This window comes from Muscardinus avellanarius, assembly GCF_963383645.1.
Source record: "Muscardinus avellanarius genome assembly, chromosome: 19".
In the NCBI taxonomy this organism is placed as follows: Eukaryota; Metazoa; Chordata; class Mammalia; order Rodentia; family Gliridae; genus Muscardinus; species Muscardinus avellanarius.
Window position 1 is genome coordinate 16,042,189 of NC_137805.1, and position 16,254 is coordinate 16,058,442.

At 48.3% G+C, this 16,254-nt stretch overlaps 1 protein-coding gene and 1 pseudogene across 2 annotated transcripts in view; one reads left to right on the plus strand and one right to left on the minus strand.

Annotated features, from left to right (window-relative positions):
* The window catches only part of LOC308277274 (histone-lysine N-methyltransferase SETMAR-like), a 111,165-nt pseudogene that overhangs the window by 52,516 nt on the left and 42,395 nt on the right, over window positions 1-16,254 (plus strand). The gene's annotated exons all lie outside the window — the stretch shown is intronic.
* Window positions 7,091-10,141, minus strand: LOC308277086 (histone-lysine N-methyltransferase SETMAR-like; the record flags this gene model as incomplete). Its single annotated transcript, XM_080716157.1, has 2 exons — window positions 7,091-7,858; window positions 10,025-10,141. The coding sequence occupies 2 exons, from the start codon at window positions 10,139-10,141 to the stop codon at window positions 7,091-7,093; spliced, it is 885 nt and encodes a 294-aa protein (XP_080572283.1).

Consider the following 16,254-nt stretch of genomic DNA (forward strand, 5'->3'; position numbering starts at 1 on the left):
TGAGACTGGAGAATTGCGGTTCGTGGACGGCCTCAGCTACTTAGGCCCTATGCAACTCAGTGAGACCCTTTTTCAAAATAAAGAATAAAAAATAGGGCAGCGGTGTAGCTCAGAGGTCAAATGCCCCTGGGTTCCATCCCCACACCTGTTCACTGGTTAGCTAGCTCTCAGTGAGAAAAAAGAACACAAGTTTCAGGCATGGTTTCTGTGTGTGTTGCTGTGCATTGGAAGGTTATCGTAGTGAGAATCATGTAGACTGTCGATGTTGTCCCTATTTATACCCCCAAAAGTGCCTGTGATGCCTTTGCTGTCCCCTGTCTGGTAAGCTGTACTGTTGGGCTGGGAAATTGGTCATATACAGTACCTCTTGGAGACGGGCGTGGTGGCGCACGCTTGTAATCCCAGCATTTGGGAGGCTGAGACCTGAGGATTGCGGTTCGCAGACAGCCTGAGCTACTTAGTGGGGTCCTCTGCAACTCAGTGAGACACTGTTTCAAAATAACAAGAATAAAAAATTGGGGAGGGAGTGTAGCTTGGAGGTCAAATGCCTCTGTGTTCCATTCCCAGACCCACTAAATAAGTAAATAAATAAATAAGTAAATAAATAAATAAATAAATAAAGTACCTCTTGGTCAGTAACATTTGCAATTAAGGATTTGAAGAATGTGGTCAAGTCTCACCATCAATTGAGCTTCATCTGACTTGGGCTTTTCTCTCTCCATCAGGACTAAACCCGCCCCAGCGCTCCAATACTCTCTGCCCTCCTGATTTTTCCAACCAGAAATCTCTGGAGCAAAATGTGCTGTGTGGCCACTGCCCCTGGATCTTCACATGCTTATGTGCAGAAAGACTTGTTGCACCTGGGGACCCACATGCGAAGGACCAGAAGGAGCAGCGAGCCTCGGATGATAGATCCTGGAGCGACAGAGCAGAAGATCAAGACAGAGAAGGCTCCAAGTCTCGGTTTGGTAGGCCCAAGAAAAGTACTTTTGGAGAATTTCCCAGGCCACTCCAGAGGCCACCAGGTAGCTCCCAGCATCACATCAGAGCACTGGGGATGGAGGAGAGCCCGGCTCAGATGAGGACCCCAAAAGACTCCGACAAGGTGCTGAGGAGGGCAGAAGGCCTAGGTCTTGGAGCAGTTGCCTGTGGCCAGCGCAGACTGCGTTCCAGCAAGATGACCGGCCTGCTCAGTCACCAGAGGACACACTCGGTGGAGAAGCCATACGTGTGCGGTGTGTGTGAGAAGGGCTTCAGTCTGAAGACGTGCCTGACCAGGCACCAGAAGCTGCACTCGTGGAAGAAGCCCTTTGTGTGTGGCGAGTGCGGGCGACGCTTCACACGGAAGGCCTCCCTCATCATCCACCAGAGGACGCACTCAGGCAAGAAGCCCTATGTGTGCCAAGAATGTGTGCGAGGCTTCAGGCTGAAGTTTATCCTCACCATTCACCAGAGGACGCACTTGGGCGAGAAGGTATACGTGTGTGAGTGCCGCAAAGGCTTCACTCAGAAGTCGACCTTCGTTAGACACCAGATTACCACTCAGGAGAGAAGCCCTACGTGTGAATTGAATGCGGGCGAGGCTTTAACTGTAAGTCCAACCTCATCATCCACCAGAGGACACACTCCGGCGAGAAGCCGTATGTGTGCAGTGAGTGTGGCAAAGGCTTCAACCAATAGTCCCACCTCATCATCCACAAGAGGACACACTCAGGCGAGAAGCTGTACGTGTGCCAGGACTGCGGCAAAGGATTCAGCCAGAAGTCCAAACTCATCTACCACCAGAGGGTACTCTCAGATAAGAAGCCATACCTGTGCCACGAGTGTGGGCAAGGCTGTAAACATAAGTCCCACCTCATCATTGACCAGAAGACACACTCGGACGAGAACCCCTACGTGTGCAATGAGTGTGGCAACGGCTTAAGCCTGAAGTCCATACTCACCAGACACCAGAGGACACACTAAGATGAGAAGCCGTATGTATGCAGTGAGTGTGGAAAAAGTTTCAGCCGGAAGTTGCAGCTCATCATCCACCAGAGGACACTCTCAGGCGAGAAGCCATATGTGTGCAGTGAGTGTCACAGAGGCTTTAGCCGGAATTTCCGCCTCATCATCCACCAGAGGACACACTCGGGCAAGAAGACGTATGTGTGCCAGGCCACAAATGGGGACGTCAAGAGTGGGATCGGTATTTGCAACACGGCATGCACAAAGAAATATTGCAGATAATTAAACCCAGATGCTTCCCCTAATCAGCAATAACTAGGAGGATAGGGGCAAGAGGAAGTGGTCGAGCTATAGAAAGGGCCCTATAGTGAAGCAATTAAGGTGACCAATCAGAGGGTATGGAATAGGGGAGGATGGAGCCTCTTTAAAAAGCAGGAGGAACATAAACAAATGTATCAAAGTTAATCACCAAACAAGCATGGGATCGAGGGAGGGGGAGGGAATGGGATAGGGACTGGATGAGGGCTAATTGGATGATGTGTGCTTGTATATCCTCTCAAGTCTTGTATTCCAATGTGATGTATGATTACAATGCACCAATAAAAATAATTTTAAAAAAATTTGGCTGGCTTAAAGAAAGCAGAGCCCTGAGGGAAAGTGTTATCTCTGGCCAAAGTACTCCCCCACTCCTAGATATTCTTTCATAACTATTATTCTTTTGGTAATGATTCTTTTAACTTTCCACACGAATTGCTCCGGTGATATAAGATCAGGACTGTGAGAGAAACTGAGTCTGTGGAAAATAAATTTTCTAGTAATTTGTCTAAGCCTCTAAACACCCTCGGCTTTGCTCAAAGACGTAATTCTAGTCAGAATTCAGATCCTGTGGAAGCATTCCTGCTACAGCAATTACAAATGCAGAATTCCTCCCTATCTGTGACCTTCATTCTAATCATTACAATAGAGCAGAGAGCTAGGAGGAATCTTGACCTTTGCACCTAATAATAGCACTGCCTGCAGACAGGGCGACACCACCTGGTTAAAATAGTTATGACAGAACAAAAGACAGATATAATAAAAACTTCATGCTGTTTTTTGGGCCCTGTCTACTAAAATATATTTTAAGTGTTTAATAGGGTGAAGCGTTCAGACAGCAGATGGTATTGCAGACAAAATCCAACAGACATTCATCAAAATCCTCTAAACCATCATAAATGTACAAGGATTTCCCTACGCCAACTACACATATGAAAGCTGGAATCTCCGACTTCGTCCCCATTCAGTTCAAAGGAGGTTGCTAGATAGAGAAGGACTTTGGACTAAGCCCTAGGAATAAAAGGTTTCAAAAGGGTTAAAGAAAACTCTTAAAAACTGAATTCTTCAAGGGATTTTGGGTGTGACTTTTGTTCCTCTGGAGTTTGCCCACTAAAAGCCTCTGCAGCTGCAAGGCCAAGGCAAGGCCAAAGGGGCTGACTTAAAGCACAAGACCCACCTGCAGGGTCATGGGACTGATTTCAATCACAAAGACCTGGGCTGTCACAGGCCTTGCTTTTGTCTTGTTCAGGGTTGGTGATTTACATGTATATCTCACTATTGTTTTTTGGGTGTTTGCACTTTACTACTAGGGAATCACGGGGAAATAGGGAAGTATAAAAAAATCTTGTGCCTAGAATACAGTGTCAATTGCACAAGAGGCATTTGTCCGTGTCAATCGTTTCAGATTTTTTTTTCCCGGAGAGGAATCTCCACTTTTAGTGTCGTGAACAGGAACGTAAAGGAGTTTATTTCATAAAAAAAGGGAAAAAATCGCTGCAGAGAAGTGGCTGCAGAACTATAACCGAAACCTTTGCCCACCTTTCTGAGAAACTCCGTCCCGAACGGACTCAGTGCCCATATTCAGTGCCCAGCTGAGCCAGTCTGCCGCAACTTCCCACCCATGTGAAGACGCACTCGGCTGCGGCAGGTGAGGCTTTAGGCGGAAGTCCCACTTCATCGTCCACGAGAAAAAGCACTGCAGAGAGAAGCCGGACGTGTGCCACGAGTGCAGCAAAGGCTTCAGCCAGGAGTCCATCTCTGTTGGACACTAGTGGACACACTCGAAGGAATAGCCGTAGTGGAGGTCACTGTTTAGCATTTACTTTTCTTTGGGGATCATCTCAGCGAGAGCGAGACTGACCTCTAGTGGAGGATAATGTATTGAATTATACTTTTCTTTGGGGATCATTTCAGCGAGTTTAGACTCCACTGTAGTGGAGGTTAATGTATTGCATTTTACTTTTCTTTGGGGATCATCTCAGTGAGAGCGAGACTGCCCTCTAGTGGAGCTTACTGTCTTTCATTTTACTTTTCTTTGGGGATCATTTCAGTGAGAAAACACTGCCCTCTATTGGAAGTTAATGTTTTGCATTATACTTTTCTTTGGGGATCTTCTCAGTGAGAATGAGACGGCCCTCGAGTGGAGGTTAGTATTTTGCATTAAACTTTTCTTTGGGGATCATTTCAGTGACTGCAAGACTGCCCTCTAGTGGAGGTCAATGTATTGCATTGTACTTTTCTTTGGGGATCATTTCAGCGACGAGACTGCCCTCTAGTGGAGGTTAATGTACTGAATTACTCTTTGGGGATCATCTCAGCAAGAACAACACTGCCCTCTAATGGAAGGTAATGTTTTGCATTATACTTTTCTTTGGGGATCTTCTCAGTGAGAGTGAGACGGCCCTCTAGTGGAAGTTAATGTTTTGCATTATACTTTTCCTTGGGGATCATTTCAGCGACGAGACTGCCCTCTACTGGAGGTCAATGTATTGCATTTTACTTTTCTTTGGGGATAATTTCAGCGAGAACGAGACTGCCCTCTACTGGAGGTCAATGTATTGCATTTTACTTTCTTTGGGGATCATCTCAGCAACTGTGAGACTGCCCTCTAGTGGATGTTACTGTATTGCATTATACTTTTCTTTAGGAATCATCACAGCGAGAACGAGACTGCCCAGGAGTGGAGCTTAATGTACTGCATTATACTTTTCTTTGGGGATTTTTTTTTTTTTTGGTGGTACTGGGGTTGCTGGAAGCCCTTCAACCTCCGGGTTACACTCCCAGACCTTTTTTACATTTTTTATTTGGAAACAGGGTCTCCTAAGCCAGCGCGCGCGGCTGGCTTCGTTCCTGCGCGATCCTCCTGTCTCTGTCTCCCAAGCGCGGGGATTACAAGCGTGCGCCACCACGCCCGGCGTGGGGATTATTTTTTGATTGATCAAAATTCATTGCAGCCGGGCGTTGTGGCGCACGTTTGTAATCCCTGCGCTTGGGAGACCGAGACAGGAGGATCACACAGGCTCGAAGCCAGCCTAGCTGGCTTAAGAGAACCTGTTTAAAAATATATATATAAAATAGGTCTGGGAATTTAGCCTGGAGGTAGAAGGGTTTCCAGGAACCCCAGTACCCCCTCCCAAAAAAAAACCCTCTGCAACAATGCACCAATAAAAAAATTAAAAACAAGCTGAGCATGGTGGCGTACGCTTGTAATCCCCGCACTTGGGAGGCTGAGACAGGAGGATCACGCAGGTTCGAAGCCAGCCACGCTGGCTTAAGAGACCCTGTTTCCAAATTTTAAAAAAGTATAAAATAGGTCTGGGAGGTGGAAGGGCTTCCAGGAACCCCAGTACCACCAAAAAAAAAAAAAAAGTCTGGGAGTATAGTCCAGAGGTAGAAAGCCCTGGGTTCCTCCCCCAGTACCACACACACACACACACACACACACACACACACACACACAATCAAAATTGCCATCCTCCTGTCCCAGCCTCCTAAGTGCTAGGATTATGAGTGTGTGCCACCACACCTGTCTTGAATTTTTCATTTTGAAGCAGTCTCACTAAGTTACGGAGCCCTTGCTAAGTTGCTGAGGCTGGCCTTGAACCTGTGATTCTCCTGTCTCAGCCTCCCGGAACTAGGGTTTTCTTGAATCATGGCTGGATTTGGTGCAAAAGCCCAATAATGGCAGCTTAAACAAGGAGACTGTTTCTTCTAAAGAAACAGCGCTGTGAGATCAGAACGTAGCGTTTTCCACAGTACTGATACTCATACCACCTTCTACCTTGCTGATTTGTTCAACACGCCCTTGCTTCCTCCTCCTCCTCCTCCTCCTCCTCCTCCTCCTCCTCCTCCTCCTCTTTTTCTTCCTCTTCCTCTTTTTTTGTGGCACTGGGGATGGAACCTAGGGGCATTCAACCTCCAAGTAACATCCACAGCCCTATTTTTTATTCTTTATTTATTTTTGGTGGTACTGGGGCTGGAACCCAGAGGCTTTCTACCTCCGGGCTATACTCACAGACCTATTTTATATTTTATTTGGAAACAGGGTCTCACTAAGTTGCTGAGAGCCTCACTAAGTAGCTGAGGCTGGCTTCGAACCCGTGCGATCCTCCTGTCTAAGCCTCCCAAGCGATGGGATTACAAGCGTGCACCACCATGCTCAGTTTGCACAACCCTTTTTGTTTTGTTTTGTTTTTTTGGTGGTCCTCGGGCTCCTGGAAGCCCTTCTAACTCTGTACTACACTCCCAGACCAATTTTATATTTTATATTTCATTTGGAAACAGGATCTCTTACGCCAACTCGGCTGGCTTCGAACCTGCGCGATCCTCCTGTCTTCGCCTCCCAAGCGCGGGGATTACAAGCGTGCCCACCACGCCCGGCTTGCAGGACCCTTTCTGAGGATCACCTTGGAGAGTGGCCTGCTAGGATTGCTTCCCCTACCCCGGCCATCACATACACATTTCTGCTTATAGGATGAAAGAAGATAAGGGCAAGATACCCAACTTAAGGACACACAATTTTTTGCTTTTATCCTGAAAGCAATAAAACACTTAGTCGCATCTAACTGGGAAAGCGAGTATTCTGAACAGTTATGTATCTATGTAAAAACGAAGAGGAAAAGAAAGCAACCGGGCATGGTGGGATGCGTTCGCAGTCCCGGTACGGATTGGATTCGGGCGAGAGCCCAGTACTGGTAGCTTCAACCAGGAGACTGTTTCTCCTAAAAGATCAGAGCTGTGAGATCCGAGTGTGGACTGGGAGGCTGAGCCAGGAGGGGCGCGGGTTCGAGGCCAGCCTCCCCCTGCACTCTTCCTGATGGACACCTGGCTAAGGGCAGTACAGTGAACCATCAAAAGGCAGGAACCCGGCACACGCTGCGGCCCCGCAGGAGCAGGGATTCCGCAGCTGCCCTCCCTGGGGCCTCTCTTCTTCGCCCCCTTCCACGGGGTTAAGGAACCTTCCCGAATAGTCGTAAGAGAGCTCTTCTCCCGGGCCGATGGCCGTGGCTGCGAAGAGGGCCAGTTTAGGTACCATCGAGTCGACTCGGACGGGGACCATGACCAGGTTGGGCTGGCAGGAGTGGTTCAGGAACCGGCCGGCGTTGCCGATGGACGTGGGGTCCACGAAGGTCTCCAGGACCGGCCCGCCATATATGTGCTCCCTGACGGCGATGATGTAGTTGGGGTCCTGCCTCTTCTGCGAGTGAGTTCTCCTCCGCGCTTCCGAGGCGCCCAGGACCTCGCCGGCGTATTCACAGACGAATCTCCCTTTGGGTATCAACTCCAGGGTCCGCAGCCCCCAGCCCTTTCCGTCCATCTTGAACACCTGCAGGCAGAACTGCAGCCCCCTCTGGACCACTCTGTTTGTGCAATGGTCCGCACACTGGCACAGGGCGTTGCATTCAAAGACGGGCCTGGAGTACTTGGCTCCCGGGCCTAGCACCCTGAGGCACAAGTGCTCGTCATAGTTCTCGTCCTGGCGGAGGCAGGGGCAAGAGCCGGGGAGGCAGGGGGCGGCGCCGCACCTGCAGCCGGGAAAGGTTATCTGAGTGGGGTCCGTGGCGGCTCCAGGTCCCATGACGTGATCCGGGGTGTACTGTCAACATAGAAACGGTGCAAGTCAGCGTGAGACATGCCAGCAAAAGTACAAATAGAGCCGGGCGTGGCGGCGCATGCTTGTCATCCCAGCATTCGGAAGGCCGAGACAGGAGGATCACGGTTCTCAGACAGCCTCAGCTACTTAGCGAGGCCCTTTGCAACTCAGTGAGACCCTGTTTCAAAATAAAGAATAAAAAAAAGTAGGGTTGGGAGTGTCGTTCGGAGGTAGAATGCCCCTTGGTTCCATCTCGGTACTGCAAAAAAAAAAAAAAGTATATATATATATATATATATATATATATATATATATATATATGTATATATAATAGACAAATATTTTCATTATTATTAGTTTTATTATTGGTGGTACTGGGGTTCCTGAAAACCCTTCTACCTCCGGGCTGCACTCCCAGACATATTTTATATATATATTTTTGGAAACAGGGTCTCTTAAGGCAGCACAGCTGGCTTCGAACCAGCTTGATCCTCCTGTGCCGCCTCCAAATGCAGGGATTACAGGTGTGCGCCACCACGCCCGGCAACAAGTATTATTTCCATGAGCATTTTGGAAACTATAACGAGTGAAGCAAAACCCATGACTTTATGGACAGTAATGATTATGATGATTCTAAAGAGAAGAGTTATATAAATTAATTTATTATTATTATTATTATTATTATTATTATTATATTTTGGTGGTACTGGGGTTCCTGGAAGCCCTTCTACCTCCGGGCTACACTCCCAGACCTATTTTTATATTTTATTTGGAAACAGGGTCTCTTTAGCCAGCAAGGCCGAACCAGCGCGATCCTCCTGTCTTCGCCTCCCAAGCGCGGGGATTACCAGCGTGTGCCACCACGCCTGGCGTTTATTCTTAAATGAGTTAATTTCATCCTTAAAATAAAGTGAGTTCTTTTATTTCATTTTGCGGGTCTGGGGATGGAACCGAGGGGCATTCTACCTCCGAGCTACACCCCTAGCCATATTTTTTATTCTCTATTTGGAAACAGGGTCTCACCATGTTACAGAGGACCTTACTAAGTAGCCCAGGCTGTCTGCGAACTGCGATCCTCCTGGATCTCAGCCTCCTAAGTGCTGGAATTACAAGCATGTGCCACCACGCCCAGCCATTTTTAGTTTTTTGGGCTGGGAGATGGGGGTCTGGCTGTGTTGCTGAGACTGGCCTCAATTAAGGAAACTCCTGCCTAATTCCTGAGTAGCCAGAATTAGAGCCTAGACCGCGGTGTCCAGTTTAAATGAGTTAACTTCAATACATACATCAGGCCAATAGTTCTCCAAACGGCAGGTGTGAAGAGAGCTGCTATGATTTAAACTGTACCCTGGAGGGTTTGAAGGCTTTGCAGAAGCTAATTTAGATTTGCCCAAGAATTCCAAGCAAGAGGAAGGCATCAGCCTCGGCCAGGTGTGACTTCTTAGAGCCGTTATTGATTTATTTTTTAACATCAGGCAGACTCATTAATAGGTCTTAACCCTTATTCTACATATAAGACTTTGGAGAACAGAGAGGTAAATGATTTTCTCTGGATGCTTCACCGTGTTGTCAACAAAAAGTTGGACAAAAAGGGTCTTTGACGTCAAGGAATCAGCAGTCTACAGACTGCAGAGGGCAAGATCCTTGCGAAGGTCTGACGACAGGTTTATAAAGACCTCAGCCTGTGCCTCTTAAGAACTTTGCACGTGCCAACAGCTCTGAAACTGGATAAGGAAAAGGTGGGGAGGAATTTTAAAATGCCACCTGTGGACGCCTCAACCCTATCAGAGCAGCCGCCGAGCCCCGCCCTGCAGCCGAGCCCCACACACGGGGCAGCCTGCAGCTATCGGGCACATAGCCACGCCCCTATGCGCCTAGCCCCGCCTATACCCAGGAGGATACCAGCCCCGCCCTGTGGGGGTTGCCTGCCACTCTCACGTATTTAGCTCCGCCCCTCACTGGATAGGCACGCCCCTCCCTGGGAGGGCAGCACGCAGGTGTCTTGGGCACCTGGCCCCGCCCCCTGGTTAGCCCCGCCCCCGAGGGGAGGGCAGCACGAGGCTGTCTCGGGCATCTAGCCCCGCCCCCTGGCTAACCACGCCCCTACCCGGGAGAGTGGCACGCAGATTGGCGGGGCAACTAGTCCCGCCCCCTGACTAGCCACTCCCTTACCTGGAAGGGCGCTGGCCCCGCCCCCGGCGGCCACACGCTCATGGGCAAGTTCTCCAGGCCTCCCGCTATATCCACATGATCTATTTGAGCCGCAGGTGTCCCTTCAGAGGCTGCCATCTCAGAAGGTCACTTCCACTCTTTAACTTCCGGTGCCCAGCCTCCTTCCCTGACAGGCAGGCGCCTCGCGGAGGATGCTGGGACTTGTAGTCCGCGGCCGCGAGGCCTCACGGGAGTTGTAGTTTGCACAGCCTCAGCAGAGATCTGAGGGGGCGTGGGCTCGCTGCACTTGTTTGGAGGGCACAGTCATCTGCACTGGGTAGAGGGCCCGTGCAGAGGAATGCTCAAAAAGTGGTTACGAGCTAAGCACTGTGGCACACACCTGCAATCCCGGTTCTAGAGGCTCTGTGTCAAAATAAGGGATGAAAAATAGGGCTGGGGGTGTAGCTCGGAGGTCAAATGCCCCTGGGTTCCATCCCCACACCTGAAAAAAAAAAAGAAAAAAAAGAAATTTAAGAAGTCTTTTTTCAAAAAAAAAAAAGTTGTTTCTCATTGAGGTATATTTTGACAATTCTCAAACCCAAATACATGAACACCTGCACTAGACAATTAAGTAAGTGGACAGGAGGAGGTAGGGGTCAGATTTCTCACCATTGAAGCACATCATAGAATTAACTTTTTTTTTTTTTTTTGACAGTACTGGGGATGGAACCCAGGGGCATTCGACCTCCAAGCTACACACCAGTCCTATTTTTGTTTTGAAACAGGGTCTCACTGAGTTGCAGAGGGCCTCACCAAGTAGCTGAGGCTGACCATGAACTAAGATCCTCCTGTCTCAGCCTCCTGAATGCTGAGATTACTACCGGGCACCACCTTTATTTTTTTTGAAATGAGGTCTAAGTTGCTGAGGGTCTTACGAGGTTGATGAACCTGTGATCCTCTGGTCTGAGCCCCCTAGGTACTGAGATTACAGGTATGTGTCACCACGCCCAGTTCAGAATTCATTTGTGTACAGACAAATTTGATCTTTTTTTTTATTATGATTTTAAGACTGACTCCCGCTTACAAAAGTCAATTCTCTATGTTGTGTTACAGACGGCCCTGCAATTCAGAACTCAAAGCAGAAATTCAAGTATCATCCTCATCCCAGTTCTACAGGTTGACTCGGCTCGGCTGAATGGTCCTCATAGCGGCTCCCATGAGGCTGCAGTCGTCTGCTGGGATCCCGTCTTGTGAAGCTCCGGCAGGACAGAGCATCCACGTGGCTCGCTCGCTGCCCGGTGTCCACGAGGCCGCTCCGTGGCTGGAGTTCTCAAGCTCAGCAACAGGGTTTGAAGAGGAGAGTTTAAGGCCTCTCCTGAACCGAGCTCAGGGGCCCCTTAATATCACTTCTGCTATGTGAGGGGAGGGGCCAAGGGTGGGATTGGGACTGAAGCCAGAGGCAGTCTATCTCCCAGCCACACCCCAGGCTTTTTTATTTTGAAATGGGCCTTGCTAGGTCGCTGAGGTTTGCACTCAGTTGCTGAGGCTGCCCTCACACCCGCAATCCTCCTGGCTCAGCCTCCCTCAGGGGTAGGATTGTAGGTGTGCACCAACACACCTTTGGTTCTACTTTTTGTTGTTGTGGCGATGGTGGTGGTTTGTTTTGTGGTACTGGGGATTGAGCTCAGGGGCATTCTACTTCAGAGCTGCATGCCAAGGCACTTTTATTTTTTGGTTTGAAACAGGGTCTTCCTAGGTTGCTGCAAGTCTCACTAAGTGCGTGCTAGGCTCTGCTCTATGCTTGATCAGGCAAGTTGACAAGCCTGTCCCAGATCCACAAGGAAGGAAACAAGACTTTCTCTCATTGTACCTTGTTATCTCCGTCAAGTCTCCGTGCAGAGATGTTTTAAGAACATTGAAATAAAAATGCACATCTAACTACAGTGTTATTACAGAGATAGGATAACTACAATACAAGCTTTATTAAAAAGCGGATCATGCTGTAATTCCAGTATTTGGGAGTCTGAGACAGGACGACACAGATATTTGAGAGCTAAGTGTAAAGCAAGAAAGGGAACATCACAGAACGCAAGAGAAGAGGCAGCTGAGGTGGGACTTGTTAGGAGGAAGCCGTTCTTCCTGGAGATTCCTCCTCACTTGAAATCTCTCGATATAGTTCCTAGAGTCTCTCTCCACACAAAAGCAGACTTTATGATCTATGAGTGACTCGATCCTTACGCCTTCCAAGGACTTCATCTTGCATAATAGTGTGTGGAGAGCCATTAAGGCTTTTATCTTATCTTGTCTCACCCTTACTCAAAAGTGCACTTCTAACTGTCCTTCCCAGAGTCACCAAGGTCTGGAGTCATGGAATCTAAGTAAATAAGACCCCTCAGAATGACTGATGCTAACTGTTCTGTCTGCTAGTTAAGATTAGGTTTATGTAGTACCAGGCTCCCGTGTGACTCGCAAAGTGATATATGTGCTTTGGATTTTCATGATTGCATTCCTGTGCAACCCAAAGCTGGAAATTGTATAAATACCAGGAGAGAAAGAAACCTGGTTGTCGGCCAGCAGAGATATCGGCCCAGGAGTTTGCTGGGGTCCCCAGGTGCAACAAGTCTTTCTGCACATAAGCATGTGAAGACGCAGGGGCAGTGGCCACACAGCACATTTTGCTCCAGAGATTTCTGGTTGGAGAAATCAGGAGGGCAGAGAGTAATAGAGTGCAGGGGCGGGTTTGGTCCTGCCAGAGAAAGAGAAGCCCAAGTCAGATGGAACTCATTTGATGGTGAGACTTGACCACATTCTTCAAATCCTTAATAGCAAATGTTACTGACCAAGAGGTAGGTTTCTTTCTTTCTTTCTTTCTTTCTTTCTTTCTTTCTTTCTTTCTTTCTTTATTTGGTCTGGGGTTGGAACACAGAGGCATTTGACGTCAAATTTACACCTCCTGCCCAATTTTTTATTCTTGTTATTTTGAAACAGGGTCTCACTGAGTTGCAGACGACCTCACTAAGTAGCTCAGGCTTTCTGCGAACTGCAATCCTCAGGTCTCAGCCTCCCAGATGCTGGGATTACAAGCGTGCGCCACCACGCCCGGCTCCAAGAGGTACTCTATATGAGCAACTTTCCAGCCCAACAGTACAGCTCAACAGACAGATAACAGCCAAGGCATCACAGGCACTTTTGGGTGTATAAATAGGGACAACATCGACAGTCTACATGATTCTCACTACGATAACCTTCCAACGCACAGCAACACACACAGAAACCAACCTGAAACTTGTGTTCTTTTTTCTCACTGAGAGCTAGCTAACCAGTGAACTGTGCTCGTCTGATCAAGAGATAGGTAGAGGGCACAGTCATCTGCACTGGGAGAGGGCCCGTGTAGAGGGCTGCTCAAAAAGTGGTTACGAGCTAAGTACTGTGGCACACACCTGTAATCCCGGTTCTAGAGACTCTGTGCCAAAATAAGGGATGAAAAATAGGGCTGGGGGTGTAGCTCGGAGGTAGAATGCCCCTGAGTTCCATCCCCAATACTGGAATAAGAAAAAGAATAAAAAACAGGGCTGAGAGTACAGCTTGGAGGTAGAATGTCCCTAGAGTCAATATCCAGTACCACAATAAATGATTACACACATACATACATACATAACTACATACATACATACATAACATCTGAGCCGGGTGTGGTGGCTCACGCTTGTAATTCCCGTGCTTGGGAGGTAAAGACAGGAGGATCGTGCTGGTTCGAAGCCAGCCGTGCTGGCTTAAGAGATCCTATTTCCAAATAAAAAAATATAAAATAGGTCTGGGAGTGTAGCCTGGAGGTAGATGGCTTCCAGGAACCCCAGTACCACAAAATACAATGAATAAAATATATATAAAAATATATAAATAAAAAAATAACACCTTAAATAAAAACTCATGGTCTAAGTTGGGCTTGGTGGTGCATGCTTGGAATTTTAGTATTTGGGAGGCAGCAACAGGAGGATTGCGGTTCATGGACAGCCTCTGCGACTTGGAGAGGCCCTTCACAACTTAGTGAGACCCTGTTTGACTAAGAGTAGGGCAGGGGGTGTTGCTCGGAGGTAGAATGAACCTAGGTTCAATCTTCACGACCACAAACACTTAAAAATGCAAAGGACAATTAGACAAGAGTCACTGATACCTGAGAACTGCTGCACTCTTAGGTTTTACATCAAGTAGTACTTGATGAAGAAGAATACGGAAAGTTAAGGATGTATATGATACTTGGAACAGGGGTCAGTCAACTTTTTCTTAATGAAACTAAATAGTTTAAGTTTTAAGGGCTAAAAGACAAAATGAAGGACGTTATATGTATTTTTACATCACCTTTATTTTTTGCGGTCCTAGTGATGAAACTCAGGGACACTGTACCCCAGATCCACACCGCTACCTGTACTTTTTAAGTCTTTTCATTTATTTATTTATTTATTTATTTATTTATTTATTAACAGGGTCTCACTGAGTTGCGAAGGGCCTCGCTAAGTAGCTGGAGCTGTCAGTGAACCATCATCCTCTCATCTCAGCCCCCCCAAGACTGGGATTACAAGCGTGCGCCACCACGCCTGGCAGTTTACATAACCATGGAAAAGTGTACAAACCACTCTTAGCTTACAGTTGCTTTGAGCACTCCGCTTAAATTTCTCAACTGACTTTTAAGCTTTATGTCTCCCACTGGGCTTTGTTTTCTTTATATCATTCACTTTCTGCTCTATTCTTCTTGATCTTTTCTAAAAAGATGATAACAAAAGAGAAAAAAAAACACCCCACAAACATGTACAAGAGTTACCCTGGTAAGGCCAGGGCTTCCTGGAGGAGGAAGGCGACAGGAGACCCAGGGAAGCCCTCACGGGGTGAGGATGAGGTCTGGAAGGGAGGTCGAGCCAGGCAACGTGAACGCAGGCCGAGAGCTCCAGAGCGCAGCTCCCTGCACTCGGGCTCGGCGCCGCCTCCCTCCGGCCTCTCGGCTGCTCACACCCTGCATCCTGGAGCTCACTGGCCCAGTTTCCTGCCACTCACCCGCACGGGAGGCTGGCGCGCATCTGCTCTCTTCTCTCCACGCCTCTTTCCCTTGCTCCAGCTGGGCGATCAGCTTTGGCTTAGAAAACGCAATTCCTGCACACAGGAAAGGAAGACAAGATGACCTTACATCGTGGGTCAAGGGCCAGGGAAAAATTCAGAGTCAAACCAGGTGAGGAGCCTGAAAGGGTGCGGCAAGGACCTGAACGAGTGGGGCCGATCCACTCACGGAGGCGCTGATTCTGTTCCAAGCCAGGTGGATGAACACCGCTGTCAACCATCACAGAAAATAAGTTACTAAGGAAGAGAGCCCAGCTCAGAGGAAAAGGCCCAGAAATGCAGAGTATCAGCCAGAGCGCATGTGCGTGTACACACACACACACACACACACACACACACACACACACTTTCAATTCGACAAACCTTACCTTCATGGGAAAAACAAAATATTTTTGCTTTTGAGTGCAACCCAAAGACCAAGTTAAAAATAAACATTGCTAGCCAGGCATGGTGGCACACACTTGTGGTCCCAGTACTTAGAAGACTGCAAGAGGAGGATCTCATGTTTATGGCCAGCTCAGTAACTTAGTGAGGTCCTGCTTCAAAATAAAATAGCGCTAGGGGTGCAGCTTGGAGGTAGAATGCCTCTGGGTTTAATCTCCAATACCATGAAGAGAGCAAGGAAAGAGAAAGCAAGAGAGAGAGGGAGATTGTTGCCTCAAATATATCCTCAACTGGAGGAAATGACAGTCTTAAGGACACCACACTTACCCAGAGAGACCAGGTTTCTGTAGTTCTCCAGCATCACCTCCCTGTACAGGGTCCTCTGATCAGGGCTCAGCAGGCTCCACTCCTCCTGGGAGAAATACACGGCCACATCCCTGAACGCCATGAGTGCCTGGAACACAGACACGGCCCTGCTCACCTGAGGCCTGGCCTTGCTCGGGTGAGGGCCAGGGAGCAGGCTGCTCTGGGAGGCAGGGGGCCTCTAGATCCTGCCTCGAATGCACCGCGGTTGCCATGGGTGCTGACACCTTTAAACCCTGTCCCTATCCAGCCAGCTGCACTTGTGAACACACACATTCAACGTCCTGGGTGGCCTGCTTGGGGTATACATGAGAAAATGAAAAATCCCTAAGTTTTGAGAACTTTAGCTCTAGGCAGAAGAGCAAAAAATATTAAAAATTAAACAGTAGTCACGT